Raw genomic sequence first — 24,282 nt, 5'->3', positions numbered from 1 at the left:
ATTGATCTTGAAAGTAATCTTTTAGCAATTCTCAGGTGACTCTTGTTAAGATTTTAAAGCTAAATTTTTGGTTATTATAGTGGTATTTTTTGAATGGAACCATCGAATAAATCCTGAATCCGTAAACCAATTTAGCTGTATTGGTTCAAAAAGGGTCCTTAACCAATTAAGTTATAATAAACTGTGTTGGTTTCTTTTCATGATTTTTTTTTTCTGTTATATAGCAAACTCTCTTTCTTCAAATTTGAGTCTCTCTTTGGCTTGGAAAGTGTGCTGTTGAGACATAGGAGTTTTCAATATTATACATTTCTTCCTAGTTTACCTTCTTCGTTTTAGAAGTCTAGAACAGTTATCGAGTCAAATCAAAGTGAAAGTCGATGTGTTACTTGGTCAGTGTTTTCTGATTCTTTGTGACCCCTTAGACTGTAGCTCACCAGGCTCCTCTGTCCATGGACTTCTCCAAGCAAAAATTACTGGAGTGGGTTGCCATTTCCTTCTCGAAGGGATCTTCCTGACCCAGGGGTTGAACCTGGGTCTCCTGTACCACAGGCAGATTGTTTACCATCTGAGTCACCAAGGAAGTCCCAGGGTCAAATTAATCTGAGTTCAAATCCCAGTAATGTCATTTAGTATGGTATCAGGCAGATTTGAAATTGTATTGCTATATTGGAGTGTCCTCATCTATAAATTCAAGATGAAAACCTTCTTTATGTTATAAAATTGCTGCAAAGATTTAAAAATGAATTAACTTCTAGAATATTTTGCTTGTAGATGGGCACATAATAAATGTTCAATGAATTAATTATTATCTTTATACTTTCGGTCTCTGGATCTGGGTTATTACTTCATAATTTTTTCATTTTTCATTTTTTGATTTTGACACTGTTAATTCTTCTCTTTGAATCTTCTGAGATGATTTTTAAAACTCTTCTACTTCAGTCTTTGATTTGATTTGAATTTCTTTGTCACCTAGCTCACTTTGATTTCTGCCTATTTCTCAGTATTAACAGGTTTAATCTGTGTTGTTTATCATTTACCTTCAGTCTCTTGTTACTGGATTCCAAGTTCTTTTGGATCTTAATAGCATGAAACTGGTGATTTTTAAGTTTTACAAGCTTCCTGAATTAAATTCTCCCCTGAGCATGGTAGTCTTCTGTAATTTGAGTGCTATAGTCTCTTGTTCTTTTTGAGTTACAGACTTTTTCCCCTATAATCAGTAAAATGCACTTCCATAGTTCATTTGCTGTATCCCTGACTTTTATCTTCAATGTGAATGTTTGATCAGGAAAACCAAATCATTTTCATGTCATTTTACTGGGCAACTAGTTGTTAATAAAAACCTTCTCTGGGATTAGGACGGGGTCAATTAAGGTAAATTTGCATTTGCCCCACAACAATTTTTAAAAGTCAACTCTTTTCCTCTCGGGCTCAGGTGAAGGAGGAGAGCTGAGAGCTTGTGGGCATTTTGTACTCAGCTCAGGATAAGGTTTGCCCTGAGTTATTTTTCAAGTTGTCCATTTGTTTTCACCTACTGTCTTTTTGTACTTCAAAACCTGTGGTCATTTCATTGGTATTTTCATTCCAATCCCAAAGAACGGCAATGCCAAAGAACGTTCAAACTACCACATGATTACACTCATTTCACATGCTGGCAAAGTCATACTCAAAATCCTTCAAGCTAGGCTTCAACAGTACATGAACCGAGACTTTACAGATGTTCAAGCTGGATTTAAAAAAGGCAGAGGAACCAGAGATCAAATTTCCAACATCCATTGGATCATACAAAAAGCAGGAGAATTCCAGAAAAACATCTACTTCAGTTTCATTGACTACGTGAAAGCCTTTGACTGTGTGGATCACAACAAACTGTGGAAAATTCTTAAGGAGATGGGAATACCAGACCTCTTCACCTGCCTCCTGAGAAACCTGTATGGAGGTCAAGAATCAAGAGTTAGAACTGGACATGGAACAACAGACTGGTTCCAAATTGGGAAAGGAGTATGTCAAGGCTGTATATTGTCACCCTGTTTATTTAAATTTTATGTAGAGCACATTATGCGAAATGCTGGACAGGATGATGCACAAGCTGGAATCAAGATTGCCAGAGAAACATCATTAACCTTGGATATGCAGATGATACCACCCTTATGGCATAAAATGAAGAGAAGCTAAAGAGACTCTTGATGAAGATGAGAGGAGAGTGAAAAGTTGGCTTAAAACTCAACATTCAAAAAAACTAAGGTCATAGCATTTGGTCCCATCAACTCAATGCAAATAGATGGAGAAACAATGGAAACAGTGAGATATTTTATTTTCTTGGGCTCCAAAATCACTGTGGATGGTGATTGCAGCCATGAAATTAAAAGACCCTTGCTCCTTGGAAGAAAAGCTGTGACAAACCTAGACAGCATATTAAAAAGCATAGACTTTACTTTGCCAACAAAGGTCCATCTAGTCAAAGCTGTGTTTTTTCCAGTAGTCATGTATGGATGTGAGAGTTGGACCATAAAGAAGGCTGGGCACTGAAGAATTGATGCTTTTGAACTTTGATGTTGGAGAAGACTCTCTAGAGTCCCTTGGATTGCAAGGAGATCAAACCAGCCAATCCTAAAGGAAATCAACCCTGAATATTCATGAGAAGGACTGATGCTGAAGCTCCAATACTTTGGCCACCTGATACAAAGAACTGACTCATTTGAATGGACCCTAATGCCGGGAAAGATTGAAAGCAGGAAGAGAAGGGTATGACAGAGGATGAGATGGTTGCATAGCATCACCAGTTCAATGGACATGAGTCTGAGCAAACTGTAGGAGATGGTGAGGGACAGGGAACCCTCTCATGCTGCAGTCCATGGGGTTACAAAGAGTTGGGCATGGCTGAGTGACTGAACAACAAAACCAAGGGTACACACTGATCCCCCTGGCTGGCCTTAAAAAATACAGATGCCTGTGTCTCACCTGGAAGAATCTGATTATTTGGTTTTGAATATAGCCTGGACATTGGTATTTTTAAAGTGTCAGCAGGTAATTCTGTTGTACAGCCAGCACTGGAAACACTGTTCAAAGTGTTTGACACCAGTGATCAAGTCTCAGTTTTAACCAGAAATTCTTATGAGGACTTCCACATCCCAACAGCAACTTGCAAATATAGGATGAAAAAAGAGAAATGCCTGAATAAAAATGATGAACCATTAAAAGAAAGTAATAAAATTAGCAAAGGAAAATCACAGGAAAACAAAAATTAAATGATTCTTGGAAAGAAATAGGAAATTATGGTCAGAGTAACAAAATGTGGAAGGCAAAAGAAAAAAAAAAAGAATATTAACTAAGGCAGCTGAAAGAATAGAAGCATGAGACAGGATATTTACCATTCATGAGTTTGGCTACCAGAGGATTAAATGAGATAAATCCCAATAGTGTGGAGGGTCCAAGGGTTAACAGCCCCACTCAGGTGCAAATGGGCCCCTTTGGGCCACAGAGTCTAGATTCTGTGCCCTCCAAAGGCCAGGGTTCAGAGCGAGGAGTTCTTGAAAGTTCATTTTCTCAGCTGGAGCCTCGGGGTAGAAAGCCCTGCAGTTATCAGTCCAGTGCATCTTTAGACTAGTTGCAAAGGGCTCCAATTAACTCTGCGTAGCTCTTGCTGATTTTTTCCTCCAGCCCTGTTAACATGCGAAGCTACTGCCCAGAGAGACAGTCCTGGCATTTCCTTTCAAACCCAGGACTGCTCAGAAAGACCCTTCCCAATCTAATTTGAAATTCTGTCAAGAAGGAGTAGATTCAAGAATCTGCACATATATCATTTTTTTCTTTATTTCCTTAAGATGTTTAAACGTAAACTTAATTGTTGTCATAATTAGCACAGCACCTGGCACAGTGCTAGGAAAATAATTGATACACAGAAGATATTTTCTCAGTTTTATTGTTGTATTACATTGAGCTAAACTCTAAAAGAGTTGAATTCCTTCTTTAGATAATAATCAAATTTATTATTTACTATAGTATAGCTGATAAGCCAACAATAATAATCTTTCAGATGACTTAAATAAATCTATATTACAAAGGAAAAAAAAGAAAGACTTTTTAATTTATAATGCAGTTGATAATATCACTCTTGCTCTGAAAACTGGTTCAGTCCTCATATACAGTAGATATTAGTCTTGTACCTGAAAAAAAAAGTGGTTTCCATCTTGTAAAATCTCTCATTTTTCTGTCTCTTCCACAGCTAGTAGTAACAATTAGTGAGTCTCAACTCTATTGATCATAAGGTGTTACTGGATTGCTTATGAAATACAGATTCTTGGCTCCATGCACAGGATTCTGTGTATTTGGGCTAGGATTGAGAAATCTGCCTTTCACCAAGTGTTATAGTTGGTCCTCTTGCAGAGGTTTATGAACCACACATTAAAAAACCACTGGAGTGAGAGGAAGAGCAGGTGAGATGGGATCACTTTCACCTTCTGGGCTTGAATTTGTCCCTGCTTTGTTTGTCTTTGCCACTTCTTCCAACTACATGTGGGCAGAACGATGCTTGGGCAGGTGAATAAATAGAAGTAGTGTAAGTAGGGCCTCTGACCCTTAAGGGCAGTGCTTCTGAAAGTTAAAGGAAATGAGAATTATTTAGAATCTTGGTAAGCTCCAGATTTTGATTCAGCAGGTCTGAGACTGTGGTGAGAGATACTACATTTCTAACAATCCCAACTCTCTCATCCCCCAGCCATGACGCCCATTAGAAAGGCAGAGAGTTCACTCTTTATATTCTAAATTCCAAATTCCATTAGGGCTAAAGAAGAAAGGGACAAGGGCAATTCAACTTGTGAAACAGAATTGTAATCTTGTAGTGAAGTCTCATCTGTGTATTTCAATTACACACATTTAACCACATACCTTGGAAGTGGGGAAAGCATGAAAAAGAGCGAAAAAACTTTAAAAATAATCATACAGGCAAAAGATGCTATCCAATCCTGAAACTGTTAATACCTGTCAGAAGAAAAATATATGTGAATAGTTTTAGGGTTTCCCAACTATTGACTAAAAGGGAAACTCTGTGCTGGGGTGCCTACAGAAAGAATGTACTAAGAGCCATAGAGAATCACCGATTCATGAGAAGTTAGAGGCATACACAAAATCAGATGCACTGTGCTTTATGGGCCAAGGGCTTCCCAGGTGCCTCCAGTGGCAAAGAACCCCCCTGCCAACGCAGGAGATGTAGGAGACACGTGTTTGATTCCTGGGTCAAGAAGATCCTCTGGAGGAAGGCATGGTGACCCACTCCAGTATTCTTGCCTGGAGAATCCTGGCGGGCTACATACAGTCCACGGGATTGCAAAGAGCTGGACCTGACTAAAACAACTTAGCATGCAAGGAGTTGTCAAAGGGACTTTAAATTATGAGTAATGTCGCCTTCTGTCCAACTTTGGAACTTAACCCCAACCATTAGTCCATCCATAAGTTAAGATGCTGCTCTTTATGCGTATGTTTATGCAAATATACATGTATATATTATATATAAAAGTATCATACTTGAGGAGCCCACAGAGAAATAACTGTAATAAAAACTTCAATGCCATGCATTTTTTTTTATTCAACTGAGAAATCTTACCTCACATTTGTTAAAACTGCATATGACTGCTCTTTGTTCATCCATTCTATTTTTTCATTAGACATTGAGCTCCCAGAAGACAAGTATCTGGTTTTATATTTAAGTCCTGTTTAGTAACTTCCTGAAAGCAAACAATCAATGGACTTTTATTGAAGGAATGATCGAATAGATAAACAAATGCAGGGTTTTGTTTCTAACCCTGTAGTTAACATAATGTTACAATTGTTTTATCATGCTGAGATGAAGTTTCAACTACTGGTTCTGTCTCAGCAGTGTGATAGTTCTCTAATTTTATGAAATAATATGCAGAACTACCACAACTTAAATATGTATTCAGAACTTAATATATTCCCCAGAGGGAAAAATATCGGTAGGATGAATAGAATCAAAAATTAGTTCCCAAAACTTATACCTCATAATGGAGCTCAAGGGATATATATTTGCAATTAAAAATAATTGAAGGCAGTACTGTAGCAGGTATGATAATGACACAGAGCAGAAACTATTCATTTATTAAAAACAAAAGCATTATCTACTATGTTCCAGGTTAGTGCTAGATCCTACTGTTAGCATGTGCTTTTTCTTTCTGATTTTTAAAATTAATGGTAAAATGTATATATGAGCAATACTTTCTCTAAAGTGCAATATTATGTTTTTAAATATGAGTGTTAAACACTCATATTTAACACTCACTAAAAAATGAGTGCTTTATGGGGGAAAATCAGTAGAGATAAGTTTTTCATTTTAAGTTAATTTTTCTTGAGAGACAGAGAACCCAAAATAACAGTGACTTCAACAAAGTTAAGTTTTTCTCTCTCTGGTAATAGATGTTCACAGTCAATGTAGGGAATGATATTAACAGTTATAGGGACCCACACTCTTCATCTTTTTGCTAGACAGGACTTTTACCTCAAGGTCCAAAATGGCTGCTGGAGCATCAGCCATCCAGTCTGATTTCTATCCAGCAGAAAGGAGGAATCATTGAAAGAGGATGTACACATTTACCTTAATGATATATTTCAGAAATTATTCCTCTACCTTTGATTACATTCTATGATTAGAACTTAGCCACATGGCTATATCTAGCTACACAGATTGCTGGGAAATTTCCTTATTCAAAGTGGCCATTTACCCAACTAAAAAAGGTCTTTTTATTTTACTAGGGAAAAAGAGAGTATGTAATGAGAGGGCATTTCGTGGTCTCTGCCACAATAGGCAAACATCAAAGGTAAATTTGAAAAATTCATTTTGATGATATTGTTAAAAGATGGATCACTTCTCAGCCTTTCAGCTAAGATCAAATGTAGTATGGGGACTTTCCAGGTGGTACAGTGGTAAAGAAGCAGGCTGTACCACCTGGAAAGCTCCCATACTACATTTGAGTCTCCAGTGCAGGAGACACACAAGAGACTGAGTCTCAGTCGCTGGCTCAGGAGGATCTTCTGGAGTAGGAAATGGCAACTCGCTGCAGTATTCTTGCCTGAAAAGTTCCATGGACGGAAGAGCCTGGTGGACTATGGTCCATGGGGTTGCAAAGAGTCAGATATGACTGGGTGACTGAGCACACATTAAAATATGAATTTTGAGGAAGCCTTGGCCATTTTTATATTACTCTATAAATTAATATTTCATATTTATAGTTTATTATAAACTATTTCTTTAAATATAAATCTTAAAGGAAATTGGTCTGAAAGCATTTCACAGAACAAAAATATGGCTTATGACATAAATAGTAAAAATAGAAATGATGTCATGTTCCTGCTTAGCTAATGTAGAAGAATTTCATCAGGTAATGCAGTGTTGATGAGTTAATAGCTTTATCTAACTCTCCTGAATATATAATGTGCCTGAACTCCTGGTACATTGTGAAAGCTTCAGATGGGGCTTTCTACAAGTTATTCATTTTATTTTATGCAGTAAGAACTTACAGTGCAAGATTTGGATCTTTTTTTTTATGACATGCTGTACAATGGTTAAAAATGATGGTAATACATCAGTTTTGCTATAGAGTGATAATCAACTGTGGATGTTGGCCATAGTATCAGCTCAGTTCAGTCACTCAGTCATATCCAACTCTTTGCAACCCCATGTACTGCGGTACACCAGGCTTCCCTGTCCATCACCAACTCCTGGAGCTTACTCAGACTCATGTCCTTCAAGTCGGTGGTGCCATCCAACCATCTCATCCTCTGTCGTCCCCTTCTCCTGCCTTTAATCTTTCCCAGCATCAGGGTCTTTTCAAATGAATCAGTTCTTCGCATCAGGTGGCCAAAATACTGGAGTTTCTACTTTAGCATCAGTCCTTCCAGTGAATATTCAGGACTGATTTCCCTTAGGATGGACAGGTTGAATCTCCTTGCAGTCCAAGGGAATCTCAAGAGTCTCCTCCAACACCACAGTTCAAAACATCAATTCTTCGGCACTCACCTTTCTTTATAGTCCAACTCTCACACCTGTACATGACCACTGGAAAAACCATAGCTTTGACAAAACAGATCTTTGTTGGCAAAGTAATGTCTCTGCTTTTTAATATACTATCTAGATTGGTCATAACTTTCCTTCCAAAGAGCAAACATCTTTTAATTTCATGGCTGCAGTCACCATCTGCAGTAATTTTGGAGCCCCTCAAAATAAAGTCTCTCACTGTTTCCATTGTTTCCCCATCTATTTGCCATGAAATGATGGGACCAGATGCCATGCTGTTAGTTTTCTGAATGTTGAGTTTTAAGCCAACAGTTTCACTCTCCTCTTTCACTTTCATCAAGAAGAGACTCTTTAGTTCTTCCTTGCCTTCTGCCATAAGAATGGTGTCATCTGCATATCTGAGGTTGTTGATATTTCTCCTGGCAATCTTGATTCCAGCTTGTGCTTCATCCGGCCCAGCCTTTCATCCAGCCTGGCCATAGTTAGCTGCTGCTGCTGCTGCTAAGTCGCTTCAGTCATGTCCGACTCTGTGAGACCCCATAGACGGCAGCCCACCAGGCTCCCCTGTCCTTGGGATTCTCCAGGCAAGAACACTGGAGTGGGTTGCCATTTCCTTCTCCAATGCATGAAAGTGAAAAGTGAAAGTGAATATATTCCTCAAGATTACTGATCATATTTGATAAAGGAATAAGTTTTCTGTTTTCTAACTTTCATGACCATTTTATATTTGTACTGTATTTGGGATTAACTACAAACTTTATATATATGTGTGCATGTATAATATTATATGCAAATAACAGACAAATGTATACACACTGATAATAGAGTTTCTTATGAATCAGTTGTGTTTTTTTAAGGGAATATTATAGGCATATACACTTGCTCACTTGGAGGGATAAGCATCCTACTTTCTGTTCATACACAGTATGTTTTAGTAAAAACTTTGAATCTATTGACACATTTAAGGTATATTTAAATCAAATTCTTACTATACAGTATGCTATTATTTTTAGTAACATATCTTCAACATGCCTTCTTTCTTCTTCCAGAACTGGGAGGGGAAGAATAACGATCTTGGCGTCAGAAGATATAGGTTCTGACCTTGAATCTGCTGCTGGACCTAAGTGACCTTTACACTCTGCCCAACAGCAGCGCCTCTGTACAGTCCTCTGTGTACAATGGGCTTATCCTATCAGAGGCTTTTACCAGGGAACCTAGGACACTGATCAGCAAGGGATGACTTTCCTTTCTCATTTATTCCTTTTCCTTCTGTCTCCTTGCCTGCCTCCCTGCTTAGTCAAGTCTGATATTTTCTTGGAGAGTTCTAATGATGTCAGTGTCAGTCCTTTATGTTAGACAAAGAGTTAAAATGAGTGGGTAACTTCAAACTAATTGCAGAATTAGAAGAGAAAAGACAGAGACTCTGCAGTTCTTAATATAAAGGCATTGATTAAAAATGTGACATTAGATGTAAGCCAGTTGAGAGAATCTTATAGGATAATGTTTTGAGATCAGTTAAAATCACTGTTTCAATCATTCCTGAAGACTGAGGTTAAACCCTGTATTTTATTTTAAAAAATATAAAAATAAAGAAATTGTTTTCCTGTTCGTAAGATTAAACTGTTTAGTCTTTGATCCAAGGTGCTCCCTACTAGAAGTTTTAAAGAGTCAGAAAATCCATTTGAAGGAAATTAAATATGAAATGTTAGTTTTAGAATTTCCAAAGAGTTCCATTAGGTTTGGGGTAAATGCATTCACTCTACTACCTTTTGGATAAAATAAAAATTAACTTTAATTTTATAAATCTTCGAGATCCTTATTTTTATTTAAAATATTGTCCTGAACAAAACAACAAATGTCAATTTCCTACCAAAAGAAAGTGTTTCCAGATCTCCGTTAGACCATTAAATTTTCATCCAAATTTAACAAATTTAACAAATGTTCAGGTTCATAGGGTCATTGTGTCACAATGTCTGCGTTAGAACTTTATTTTCAAGGTTCCTTTAAGTGGGCAAAAAGCATGGCATGTTGGATTAATTTACTCTCTTTCATCCATCCACTGGTTTGGTTGGCAGCTCAAAACTAATTTTGGAGTGTAAGACACTTAAAAAAATTAGGATTTTTCAGCACTATAGCAAAAGCTCGAGCCAGAAAAGTCCCCTTCTCTGCTACTTCCCTTCCCCTGGCTGGCTTTCTTTTAAAAGTGGGTTCTTCTACTGTGTCCCTAGGTAGCAGTCTCAACTCTGCCTGTGTGGGGTCCCTTACCAGATGGCCCTCTTAATAAATGCCTCGCTCTTCCCCACCCTCACCTTCTTGATCCAAATGTGAAATGCCAGCAAATAAATAAGAGCATTGTACTCTGATGAGTTCTCTTGAGATGGAGGAGAGCCCCGGGGAGGGAAAGCTAGAAATGGCTTTTCTTTTTGCTAGACGGCTCCTAATTACTTGGCCGGTAGGTAGAAGACACCATTTAGACAATAGAGACTTTAAAGGTAAAGAAAGAGAACAAATTCTCCATCTTATTCCAAATGCCTTTGCTAACAGGAAAAATGTGCTTGGATTGTTTGAGTCCGTTTGAAATATTCTGCATGATCTTTGCCTGGGGTCCACAGACTTTGGACTCTGGGTAGTGACGGCTGTGTGCACATTTCGCCGCCACACTCAGAGTGCAACGGAAATGAGTAGGTAATGAGAACAGAGCAGCCAGTTCTTTAATTGAATTAAAAGCTGGGTGACATCAGTGCAGACACCTGTCCAATTACAGACAGGCCAAGGTGTTTACCATTGCTGCACAAGCGATTCGAAGATGACAGAAATCTTTCCGCCCACAGATTAACATAATGAAGGGGAACAGAGTACAGTGGATACAGGCCAAACACCTAGGTTGGCAGCTGAGGGGGGCTGCTGGGGGGTGGGGTGTTGGCTCCGGGGTGTAAATAGAAACAGAGTCTCTTTTCTTCTCCAAACTGTGTTGGGCTTTGAAAAGGATGCCATTTTGCTTTACATCTCAGGCTTGGATTCCAGGCTGGCATTTATATTTGTCTGCATCGAGTCAGAGGAGTTAATCATAAAATCTTAACGTCAAAGCCTCTGCCGTTTTCCTGCTTCTCAGGATACAGAGTTTTATTAGAGGCACAAAAGCTTGCCCAGCTGGTGTCAGCTCCACAGTGATTTTCTCTTAGTCAGGCTGCCTTCAGTTTTGTATATTTCTTTTCTGCTCCTTTGAAACTTGAAGTTTGAGCACAGGAAACAAAGTGTCGGAAATATAATGTATGAGTCAAAAGAAACAGCATCTGTTCCTTCACGGGCACCTGGGAAAGGGTAGGATGGGAGTGGGCATCTCTTATAGTAAAGGAGACAGGTTTGAGCTAAGAAGATGAAAAGTCTTGATTTTTTTGTCAAACATCAAGGGTCCACCTTTGGTAAAACATTGCAATAACTGCTAGAAAAGAGGACAAATGAGAAGTAAAAAGAGACACCCTCTGCATTTAGGAAGTTCCCCCAAATCATTGCAAGGGACTTCTAAATTGTTCTCCAGGAGAGGGGTTTTCTGCTCTGCTAGGTGGAAATCCTCAGAGCACACAATCTGGAACCATAAGCACCAGGCTCTTAAATTTCCTCCTGTGATGCGCTGTCTCCGCTTATATCAAGTTCCTGCCCCTGCTCTTTCAGCCAGGGCTTCCTGCACCCGCCGAGGTCCACAGGACTGTCATTCAAAGGGAATATACTTACTTAACTTCAAACTCCCTTGGTGTGGCCCGTCAGGATTTCTCAATGTTAAGCATTAATGCAAAATGCATTATCGCTTAGCACTGAGAGTCCTGGCCCTGCTGGTGCCAATGGTTTTAATCCAGATATCAAGACTCCTGTGTTTCATGGGATCCTAACACTTTTAAGACATCAATAATGCTTCCTATATGCTTATGGAATGTTTTGTCAGCTCACCCTCTTCCCTTATCAAAAGAGACTGGCAGGTTTCCTGATATAGTTGGGACCATTTTTGATTTCACAGAGTTTTGTGGCTGGAAAAGAATCTGAGAGGTCATCTGGCCTGCCTCCAGGTAGAAACAGTCTAAGATTCAAAGGGGAAAAAAAGACTCCTCTGTGATGTCTGCTGGAGACAGGAGTTCATATCCAAACCAGTCTTAAAAGTTGTCATTGCCAAGATCTACTTCTTTATTTTTAACCCCCTAAGTGTCATCAAGGAGACTATCTCACCTTATTTTACTGAGTTTTCTGTGGACATAGAATATATGTCATATTTTTCTCTCTAGGATTCTTTTATAAATATATCACTGTATATATTTTTCAGTATTCTTTTAAATATAACACTGAAATATATTTTCAAGGATTTTCTTATTGTCTCTTTGTTAACTAAATACAGTGTGCTTAATTTCTCAGTCAAGTCCAGCTATTTGTGACCCCATGGACCATAGCCATCTAGGCTCCTCTGTCCGTGGGGATTTTCCAGGCAAGAGTATTGGAGTGGGTTGCCGTACCCTCTTCCAGGGGATCTTCCCAACCCAGGGATCTAACCCAGGTCTACCACGTTACAGGCAGATTCTTTACTGACTGAGCCCCAGGGAAGCTTATAGATCTCCTATCATTTTGGACTGGGAGGTCTGGATCTGAAATTTATAAATGTCCTTGTCCACTTGGCATGTGTGCAAGCATTCTGCTTTATGTATTTAATCTATGTATTATCATTGGAGTTCTTCTAGTTCTAATATTTTCTTAGATTAGAAACTTTGTAGAGATCAGTTGTGTTCTATAGCACTTTTCCTAGAGGCATATAGGAGGAGAGTTGATAAATACTGTCACGCGAGTGTATGTTCCTTGGTTCTTTGTCTCGTCACAACAAAGATTTGGAGTGATGGACATTAAAGCCCTCTCAGCATGTCACAGCTCTCAGGTCTTGGATAGACCATGTTATAGCTCTCAGGTCTCGAATGGACCATGTTTCAGCTCTTAGACAAATCAGTGTTACAGCTCAGTGTTACAGCTCTGTTTTATTTAGAAGATAGCAGGAAAATCCATCTTCGAGGTGTGAGGGCGCATCGATCCAAAGACATGAGAAGAGCACCCCAGCGTGCGGGAAAGAGAGAGGGAGAGCTAGGTTTGGCTCCTCTTTTTATATGTTTATAAAAAGGGCCTGTCCTATGTAAATTGGGCCAGCCAGGAGTGGTGTTTGTTTTACCTGAGGTCCTCACTCTGGTCCTTGGATCTTCTTTTGTTCTATTTTCATGGGCTTTTCCCTTCTCTGTCTTTTAGCCACTGTCATTTTGGACTCCTTTTCCCTATTCTACCTACCTAACAAATACCCTTATACGTGTGTGTGTGTGCATTTTAACTAATTTTTATTTGCATGTAGTTGATTTACAATGTTGTGTTAGTCTCTGCTGTACAGCAGAGTGAATCAGGTGCATACATGTATAGTCACTCATTTTTAGATTCTTTTCCCATGCAGGTCATTACTAGCATTAAGTAGAGTTTGTTTTCTACATTTGTGACTCTATTTCTGCTTTTTAAATAAGTTCATTTGTATCATATTTTAAAATCTCATATATAAGTGATACTATATGATATGTGTCTTTCTCTCTCTGACTTACTTTCACTCAGTATGGCAGACTCTAGGTCTGCCCATATCACTACAAATGGGCATTATTTCATTCTTTGTATGGCTCTGTCCCTTGGACTGCAAGAAGATCCAACCAGTCCATTCTGGGGGAGATCAGTCCTGGGTGTTCTTTGGAAGGAATGATGCTAAAGCTGAAACTCCAGTACTTTGGCCACCTCATGTGAAGAGTTGACTCATTGGAAAAGACTCTGATGCTGGGAGGGACTGGGGGCAGGAGGAAAAGGGAATGACAGAGGATGAGATGGCTGGATGGCATCACCAACTTGATGGACGTGAGTTTGAGTGAACTCCGGGAGTTGGTGATGGACAGGGAGGCCTGGCATGCTGTGATTCATGGGGTCTCAAAGAGTCGGACATGACTGAGCGACTGAACTGAACTGAACTGAATATAAGTATCTTTTGATGATAATACTTTGTTGCAGCAGTACTGCTTTTTTTTCTGGGGAGTATATAATCTAAGGATGATTCTGACACTTAAAGGAATGCCATTTGGCTAATCACTTTGGTCTCTAGGCATATGTCTAAGAAAGGCTACCTTGACTAGTCTTGGAGAGATTATCTTTATTCTGTGGTAATAGCAGAAGTTTTTATAATCTTCAACTTTAATCAATCCTGATAAACTCCATACTAAGAAACAGAATATAGAGACCGCATGCCCTAACAAGAGGATGACTTTGTCATTATTCTGATTTAGAAAAGACCACTTGGCTAACCAACCCCTTCTCCTACCCCAGCCTAATTGTAATCTGACAAGAGAGAAAATGCTCAATCATTGTATTGCTCTTCTTACTGAAATGGATAATGCTAACCTGTATTTAGGGGAAATTATTCCAATGGTCTGACAAACTTTGTCACCGAGACACAACATTATAATCAAGATCCCCACTGCAAATAGGAAAGAAATGCCACCTTAGCCTCTCAAAGTACGGCATGTTTTTTTGAAAGTGATTTACAAGCCACCCAAAACTTTCTACCTGTGATTTGAAGTTGGCAAAAGCCAAAACATCAGCTTTCTTCTTCTCTGTTTTCTATTTTGCAGCTCTCATTTCTCAGTGTTTATTATTGTTTCACCTGCCTTGAGATAGGAAATGTGAGCACTTTGATAAATGGCTTGAAAGATGATCTAGTTTCTCTCCAGCATCTTTCTTTAAGAATCCTGGGACTTTTCTATGAAATACAATTTGGTAAACTTCTCTACCAAAGCAAAAAGCTGAAAAATGCAAGTTTTTTTGAGAGAAGTATTACCTGTTTTTAAAGGTCCTAAAGTTTTAAGGGAGAAGAAATTAGCAAAGGAATTTCATGGTACACATATACACACAGAAGAATTCCTTTAGTAAAGGCAAGAAAGACTGAATAAAGCATTGAAGACCATATAGTGAATGCAAACTTAGTATCTGCTTTGCCATGATCTTTCTTAAAGTCTCCACTAATACCTTTCTTGTTAAGTTGACATAACAGTCACAGTTCCAACACTGCACTTCAGCTATGATTTGAAAAGAAATAATGTCTCCGGGTAAGTATTTTGCAATATAAGGGAGCTGTTTTTTATGTTTCCCAATTATGATATTATCTAGATGAATGACACAATGTCCTACTAAAGATTTCAGAGTACCAAACTTTATGCAACCACCGTGTCTTTTGGAACACAATATACCTTTGCCCCAGCTAAGTTAGGGCCACCTGTGAGAGGCAGTGCAACCTAGGTTGTGCAGTGATGACCAGGAGAAACTAATCTCATGTCATAAAGCATTTTCTTGTTCACTATAGTATTAAAACTTTCACTTTCTGGGGCTGATTCATTTCTTGTTAGTATTCATTTCATTTCAGTTCAGTTCAGTTCAGTTCAGTCGCTCAGTTGTATCCAACTCTTTGCGACCCCATGAATCACAGCACGCCAGGCCTCCCTGTCCATCACCAACTCCCAGAATTCACTCAAACTCACGTCCATTGAGTGGGTGATGCCATCCAGCCATCTCATCCTCTGTCGTCCCCTTTTCCTCCTGCCCTCAATCCCTCCCAGCATCAGTCTTTTCCAATAAGTCAGCTCTTCACATGAGGTGGCCAAAGTACTGGAGCTTCAGCTTTAGCATCATTCCTTCCAAAGAACAGCCAGGGCTGATCTCCTTTAGAATGGACTGGTTGGAGTTAGTATGGCATTATATTAATTCAGATGAGCAATTTTTCTTATTTATACTTGCAATAGATTTGAACTTGGCAATAGCAAAGATGAGACAAATACCAAAGATTTTCAAAGGATAAAATGGCTAGGATTTGTCTTACAAGGATACCTTAATTTTTGATCAGGATTTACAGTTGATGATGGAGGCATTAAGAGTAGGGAAAATGGTAATACTGTATATATGGTTGTCCCAATCTCCTAATTTATTCCTCCCCTGCTTTTTCACCTTTGGTATCTGTGCAGTTGTTTTCTAAATCTGTGATTCTGTTTTGTAAATAAGTTCATTTATACCATTTTTTTTAAGATTGCATGTCTAAGTGATACTATATGTTATTTGTCTTTTTCTGTCTAACTTCATGTAGTATAATAATCTCTAGACCCATCCATGATTAACATATACATAGTATTATATATAAAATAAGTAATAAGGACTTACTATATTGGACAGGGAACTCTACTACAATATTGTGTAATAAACTATATGGGAAAAGAATCTAAAAAAGAGTGGATAAATGTATATGTATAAATGATTTACTTTGCTGTACACCTGAAATTAACAAAACATTGTAAGTCAACTATACTCCAATAAAAATATTTTTTAAAAAGAAATGGGAAAGATGAAGCTTGCAAATAGTTTTGGTTATCAGGTCTGGATTGGGGCAGGTTGGATGTGAAATGTTATTCATATTTGAATATCTAGGTAGGATAACATGTCTTGTGAGCAGAAATGAAGAACTAGAGCTTGGAGGAGAGATACGAAGTCTACAGATATAGCTACAACATGAGGCTTAATGAACTAATAAAGGCAGGTGTTCAGAAGAAGAGAGAGGTCTACGCACCCAATTTTGAAAAAGAATAAAAAAGCTACCTAAGGGACTGTGAAAGGAAGATGAGCTGGCCAAAGAAAGCAAGGGGCATTAATTTAGAACTCTTAGGAAAGAATTCAGTGGCTGAGAGGGCACCTGAGGGAGGCGAAGTCCAATAAGTAGACTCAGGATCGAATAAGGATAGAAGAGTTACTTGGTCTAGTGTGGAAGGGATCACTAGTGACCTTTAAAAAGTGAGAAGTCAAGAAATACCTGGACTAACAGTCAAATTTACCTTGGAGTACAGAATGTAGAGGGCAAAGGCTAATAGAGTTTTGCCAAGAGAATGCGCTAGGCATAGCAAACACAAGAGAAGACTCTACACATGTACATTACCAGATGGTCAATAACGAAATCAGATTGATTATATTCTTTGCAGCCAAAGATGGAGAAGCTGTGTACAGTAAGAAAAAACAAGACCAGAAGCTGACTGTGGCTCAGATCATGAACTCCTTATTGCCAAATTCAGACTTAAAGTAAGTAGGGAAAACCATTAGACCTAAATTAAATCCCTTACGACTATACAACAGAAGTGACAAATAGATTCACAGGATTAGATCTGATAGACAGAGTGCCTGAAGAACTATGGACAGAGGTTCGTGACATTGTACAGGAGGCAGTGATCAAGACCATCCCCAAGAAAAAGAAATGCAAAACGGCAAAATGGTTGTCTGAAGAGGCCTTACAAATAGCTGTGAAAAGAAAGGAAGCAAAAAGCAGAGGAGAGAAGGAAAGATATGCCCATTTGAATGGAGAGTTCCAAAGAATAGCAAGGAGAGATAAGAAAGCCTTCCTCAGTGATCAGTGCAAAGAAATGGAGGAAAAGAATAGAATGGGAAAGATCTCTTCAAGAAAATTAGAGATACCCAAGAAGAATTTCATGCAAATATGGGCAAAATAAAGGACAGAAATGGTATGGACCTAACAGAAGCAGAAGATATTAAGAAGAGGTGGCAAGAATACACAGAAGAACTATACAAAAGGATCTTCAAGATAATCACGATGGTGTGATCACTCAACTAGAGCCAGACATTCTGGAATGTGAAGTCAAGTGGACCTTAGGAAGCATCACTGCAAACAAAGCTAGTGAAGGTGATGGAATTCCAGCTGAGCTATTTCAAATCCTAAAAGATGATGCTGTGAAAGTGCTGCACTCAGTATGCCAGCAAATTAGGAAGACTCAGCAGTGGCCACAGGACTGGAAAGGTCAGTTTTCATTCCAATCCCAAAGAAAGACAATGTCAAAGAATGCTCAAACTACCACACAATTGCGCTCATCTCACATGCTACTAAAGTAATGCTAAAAATTCTCCAAGCCAGGCTTCAACAATACATGTACCATGAACTTCCAGATGTTCAAACTGAATTTTGAAAAGGCAGAGGAAGCAGAGATCAAATTACCAACGTCTGTTTGATCATCAAAAAGCAAGAGAGTTCCAGAAAAACATCCACTTCTGCCTTATTGACTATGCCAAAGCCTTTGACTATGTGGATCGCAACAAACTGTGGAAAATTCTGAAAGAGAAGGGAATATCAGACCACCTGACCTGCCTCCTGAGAAATCTGTATGCAGGTCAGGAAGCAACAGTTAGAACTGGACATGGAACAACAGACTGGTTCCAAGTCAGGAAAGGAGTACATCAAGGCTGTATATTGTCACCCTGCTTATTTAACTTCTATGCAGAGTACATCATGAGAAACGCTGCATTGGAGGAAGCACAAGCTGGAATCAAGATTGCCAATATATATCAATAACCTCAGATATGCAGATTATACCACACTTACAGCAGAAAGTGAAGAGGAACTTCCCTTGGATTGCAAGGAGATCCAACCAGTCCATCCTAAAGCCTCTTGATGAAAGTGAAAGAGGAGAGTGAAAAAGTTGGCTTAAAACTCAACATTCAGAAAACTAACAGTATGGCATCTTGTCCCATCACTTCATGTCAAATAGATGGGGAAACAGTGGAAACAGTAACAGACTTTATTTTGAGGAGCTCCAAAATTACTGCAAATGCTGACTGCCATGAAATTAAAAGTTATGACCAACCTGGACAGCATATTAAAAAGCAGAGACATTACTTTGCCAACAAAGGTCTGTCTAGTCAAAGCTATGGTTTTCCAGTAGTCATGTATGGATGTGAGAGTTGTACTATAAAAAACACTGAGCACCAAAGAATTGATGCTTTTGAACTGTGGTGTTGGAGAAGACTCTTGAGATTCCCTTGGAGTACAAGGAGATCCAACCAGTCCATCCTAAAGGAAATCAGTCCTGAATATTCATTGGAAGGACTCATGCTGATACTGAAACTCTAATACTTTGGCCTCCTGATGCATAGAACTGATTAATTTAAAAAGACCCCAATGCTGGGAAAGATTGAAGGTGGGAGGAAAAGCGGATGATAGAGGATGAGATGGTTGGATAACATCACTGACTCAATGATCTTGAGTTTGAATAATCTCTGGGAGTTGGTGATGGACAGGGAAGCCTGGTGTGCTGTAATCCATTGGGTTACAGAGAGTTGGACACAACTGAGGACTGAACTGAACTGAACTGAAAGTGAAGTGAAGTCGTTCAGTCATATCTGACTCTTTGTGACCCAATGGACTGTAGCCTACCAGGCTCCTCCCTCCATGGGATTCTCCAGGCAAGAATACTGGAGTTGGGTGCCATTTCCTTCTCCAGGGGATCTTCCTGACCCAGGGATTGAACCCTGGTCTCCTGCATTCCAGACAGACGCTTTAACCTGTGAGCCACCAGGGAAGGAGAACTGAACTGAGTGATCTTTAAAAGATAAAAATCAGTGTTTAATAGCAGCGTGCAGGCAGAAACTGCATCACAGTGACAACATAGCTCTGGGTGCCATGGCACTGTGCTAGAGTTCTGTCCTCCGATGTCTCAGTATTGAGCACATTATATTCCTAAGCTTATTTAATCCTGATAGTAACACTTTGAGATTAATGTTGTAATATCCGCATCTCATAGCCCCATGATATTGTATTATTCCTGTGAGACCTCTCCTCCAAGACAGGTGCTGTTATTATTTATCTTCAGTGCCTTAGAAGACTAAGGCACAGAAATCTGATCAACCTGCCCAAACCCATACCATAAACCAGTAGTAGAATTGGCGTCTGGACCCAAGCAGTCTTTCCCGAGCATCCTTGCTCTTAATTCCCAAATCCCTACATGTTGAAGATGCAGATGTATGCTGGAAGCCTTCCTTTAAGATTTTTGGAGGAAGAGAAACAATCCCTGTTTAAAAAGTGAGTTTAGAATGTGGGTCATGATCCGGGAGATTCAAGGAGAAATGACAGCCACAGTGGCAGGAGTGAGGGACAGCAGAGACAACGTGAAGGTGTTCTGAAATCAGAGCTGCCTTTGGCATGAGATGGTCACACGTGTTGTGTGTCATTTCGTTGGCTTGCTGACTTCTTCGGCCCTGGGTGAGCGTGGTGGTGCCAGGTGCAGCCGAGAGGGTTACATGGCCCTGCGGGATGCTTGGGGAGCTGCTAGATTCAAGACTTACAGGCAACACTGGGGACCCAGGGCCAGTGTGAAGGGCCAGAGCAAATAGTGACTGTGGTCTTTACTTCATCCTGGTCTTTGCTCTTAATTTGTTAATCCTTTCTATCAGGGAAAGGGAATAGGCAAACATGCATTTTAAAATTTGTTGTTGAATGATGAAAGCTGTCTGTCACATTAAAAGAATCAAAGTTTACTCAATGAAAGGATACCATGAGTAGACCATCTTTTTGTAAGAATGATGACAATCCATGTGATTGGGGATAAAAACAGCTCTAAAAGCCACAACAAAAACATGGGTGAGCAAATACACAAATGATAGTTTTGATACTTCTTTAATTCAGGGGCTTAACTAAATAAAGAGCTTCTGTCTTAGTTACAATCACCAGTAAACAAAATGTGCTTTCATTTCTGCAGGCACCTTTAATTGCCAAACAAATCTTACATATCCACCACCAAATCAGGTTAATTCAACACTTCTGTGGGCAATGCTTCTGTTTAAGGCAGGTGTCTTAATTAAATAAACTAATAATTTTGCAAGGAGAAGTACAAAAGCATAATTATCTAATTGGCTAATTGTTCAACTGTGTTGATTTGCATATTCGTTTTAGCTGCAACATGAATAAATAGTTTGTATACATGTATCCTACTGTTAAAATAATGAAATCACTCTTGGGAGTAGCATCTCCTAACATGTGTTAATAGATGTCACTTAAGATGGAATCTCTAGCTAAACACGGTTGAAAAATGCGAGGTAAAAGAAAATGAAGTAGTTTTGTTTCTCCAGGAGAACTAGGATCCAGAATGGGATGGTGGCTGTCTTTACTATCAGATACACTGAGTTCTGCTCTATGAACTGTGTGTGGAACTCCCCAGTTTTTCAGGAGAAACATCTCAGGGCATTCGCGTCCTGAGAGGCACGATGGGGAAAATGCTATTTAAAACTGTCTTAACAAGAAGTCAGTCTCACAATTTTTTCTCACTAGTCGCAGCATTCTACAATCAACACATGGGCAGGGAAATGGATTTAAGAAGCATATGTTTTTGTTTTTTTATCCTCTGTGTCTCTACCTTTTTATCTCACACGTATACACACACACAATACTCTTCATGGCTTATGGTAAATATGCAAACCTCTCTTTGTCCCCTTTTATTACAGGCATATTGACAGGCTTGCTACCCTTCAAAAACTATGCAGTAACCCTAGCTGCTTGCACTTTGGCTGGCTGTACCGAGAGCTTGCATGCATTGAACATCTCTACTCCACAAGAAGGTAAAGTAATTTCAAAGGTCTTGACTTCCACATTTCAGTCATGAATAATAAAATAGGAGAAGAGCTAAATACTGCAAGGCCATTTGCTAGAAAACCCCAACCTAATTTGATGACAAAGTGCATTGCCAGGCCATAATTGCTCCATTTTTTGGGGGGGTGCGAAAATGAATCAAACTCCATACCCTTTAATGACATGCATCTTTAATAGCGGTAATGCAGATTAATGGGCTTTTTAATTGCTGTTACATTGTTCATGCAAGAGCCTTGTCATTAATATGAAGCATCTGAAAGATTAATGAAAGCTTCCTCATTTTACTATGGCTCAGAAGTAAATCTAGAGACAGTCTGACTAAAAAGAATTGATTGTATGGCACAGTATGAAATTGAGAATCAAATGGTTGATTTCCATGGTCTCTTTTAACTGCTAAACACCAGCACGGGTAACAATTATTTCAGTGTGATGGAACCTCCAAACGCCAATCGAGGCATTATTAATCATGGCCTGGCTCCTTCTGATTCAAGCCTCACTTTTGTTGTATGTGGAGCTTGCAAACTGTTGGCATAAATTAATGTTTCAGAAAGCTTACATTAGGAAGGCAGTGGGAAAGAGAAAATATTTTAGCACTCCAAAGTGAAAGCTTTGCTCAAGCATCAGAACACATCTCTTCAAGAAATAACAGCTCTCAAAACATTTAAAGCATTGTTACTTCATATTTCTCTCTCCGAGATAAGACGAGTTACACATTTCTCTGACTGTTTAGCTATAAAGTTATTCAGGAGATTTAAAAGGTTGATCTTTAGGGGGAAAGAGTCCCCAGTCTCTCTATTTCAGTATCCAACCATTTCCTTTCCCCCCTTCTCATCCCCCTACCCCATCCCACCTCTTTTAAATCCTTAAAGTTAAGAACCACTCACAGAGAAGATGTGTAAAGAAAGACAATGGTCTATCTGATATAACCAGGACAGAAGACAGAAGTTTGTAAAACCCTTCTTGTGACCCTTTGTTCTTCATGCCTTGCACCTGACCTCACCAGAACCTTCTCACCCAGACTGTAGCATTGGTGACCCATGTTCTGTGTTTTCTCAACATGCACTCCATCTGGTCTACCAATGCTAGCACTTTTTCTTAATGTCTTTGTTTCTGCTGAGGCACGTATAATCATTCCCTTTTCTAATTACTTCTACCAACTCCTGGCACAGATCATCCTATATCTCTCTGTTTTCTCTTCATCCACTACACTCTCTGACCAGGTTTTACCTGAAAGAAAGAAAGAAAGTGAAGCCGCTCAGTCGTGTCTGATTCTTTGAGACCCCATGGACAGTGGCCTGCACCAGGCTCCTCTGTCCATGGGAATTTCTAGGCAACAGTACTGGAGTGGGTTGCCACTTCCTTCTCCTTGTACCCTCCAAATCTACTTCACAACTTGATCCCAGAGGGATTCCTACTCCTCCAGTTCACCATTTCCTTCTTGTTATTTCCCAATTTCTAGATTTTTCTTAAATTTATTACCAACTTACCAAGCTATAGGTTATGGTTATGATCATTTTCTAAAAGTTTTTTTTGTTTGTTTGTTTCTGGGATTCCAATTTATTGGAAATGGACAGACACCCTTTATTAAAAAAAACTCACAATATAGTTTTCATGTATAATAAATTTAATTTATGCTGTGTTTTATTTTTATGGCTGCTAATAGGTTTTTTATATAAATTATGGGCCACTTAGCATTGTTCCCATTAGATCAAAAGCTCCTCAAGGGTAGGGATTCTGTTTAGTTTGCTTTGAAAGGCATAGCCCCAAGTAAAGATTATGGGTTAGTAATACTATTGATGAAGTAACACAAGCATCAGTCAAGTGAACTAATATAAAATATAAATAATCACCATTTATGGTTGATGCAAATTTTCATAAATTCAAGACAAGTATTTAGTACTAAAGCAATTACTGATAAGATGCTCTCGAATCAGGGACATTTCCATGCACGGGATGTCACGTTTATTCCATGGTTTATTGGTTTGGGTCTGAAAAGTTTAAATTAGAAATGTAAACTAAAATTATAATGAATAAGTCTTTTTATTTTTCCCACAGCCCCACAACAGGTTCAGCCACCAGTAGCCAAATCCCTTCCCCATTCTTTGTTACTCTCCTGGAATCCACCCCAAAAAGCTAATGGTATTATAACTCAGTACTCTTTATATATGGATGGGATGCTAATCTACTCAGGCAATGGAGAGAACTACACAGTCACAGGTAAGACTTCTGTAGGTATTAGTAAGTAGTTATAGTCTCTATTAAAGTATATGTACTTCCAAACTAATAAATGTAAGATAACTATAAACTATAATTTATAGCTATCTGAGAATGCAGATTTAAAAGTTGGGTTACTTAGGTTTGTCTCCTGTTAAATCTTTCAGCTTCCATGATCTTTGTGGTTATGTTGCACTGACAGTGAAGCCAAAGCTTGAAAAATAGAAAAGGGCTTGTGTTGACTTCCTTACCCCAAGGCTGTCTTACTGTGTCTTCTCTACTTTTGACCCTGTTTCTTACCTGAATCCTTCTACTAACATACCTTTACTCAGAGGGGTGCAGAGGGGGCTTTGGAAATGTATCAACACAAAGAGCTCAGCATATGATTCCTCTGCCTCCTATTGATCACAGGATTGAAGCTGGGACCCAGTGTGGTCCCCAGCCACACTCACAAAGCAATGATGATGTCATGTCAGTTCAACTGAGGTAGTGACGTCATTTCAAACAAATGCCACTGACACATGTTAACCCCTTTAAA

General features: G+C 39.0%; 1 protein-coding gene across 1 annotated transcript in view; it reads left to right on the top strand.

The window, feature by feature from the left end:
- USH2A (usherin) overlaps positions 1-24,282 on the top strand; it is a 983,289-nt gene that overhangs the window by 467,146 nt on the left and 491,861 nt on the right. The window contains exons 32-33 of the mRNA XM_060396021.1: positions 21,386-21,499; positions 23,586-23,747. Coding sequence (XP_060252004.1) covers positions 21,386-21,499; positions 23,586-23,747 — 276 coding nt within the window. The remainder of the gene's footprint in view (positions 1-21,385; positions 21,500-23,585; positions 23,748-24,282) is intronic.

Source organism: Ovis aries, chromosome 12, assembly GCF_016772045.2.
Source record: "Ovis aries strain OAR_USU_Benz2616 breed Rambouillet chromosome 12, ARS-UI_Ramb_v3.0, whole genome shotgun sequence".
In the NCBI taxonomy this organism is placed as follows: Eukaryota; Metazoa; Chordata; class Mammalia; order Artiodactyla; family Bovidae; genus Ovis; species Ovis aries.
Note: the sequence above shows the minus strand (reverse complement) of the source record. Positions and strands in the feature narration are given on the sequence as shown.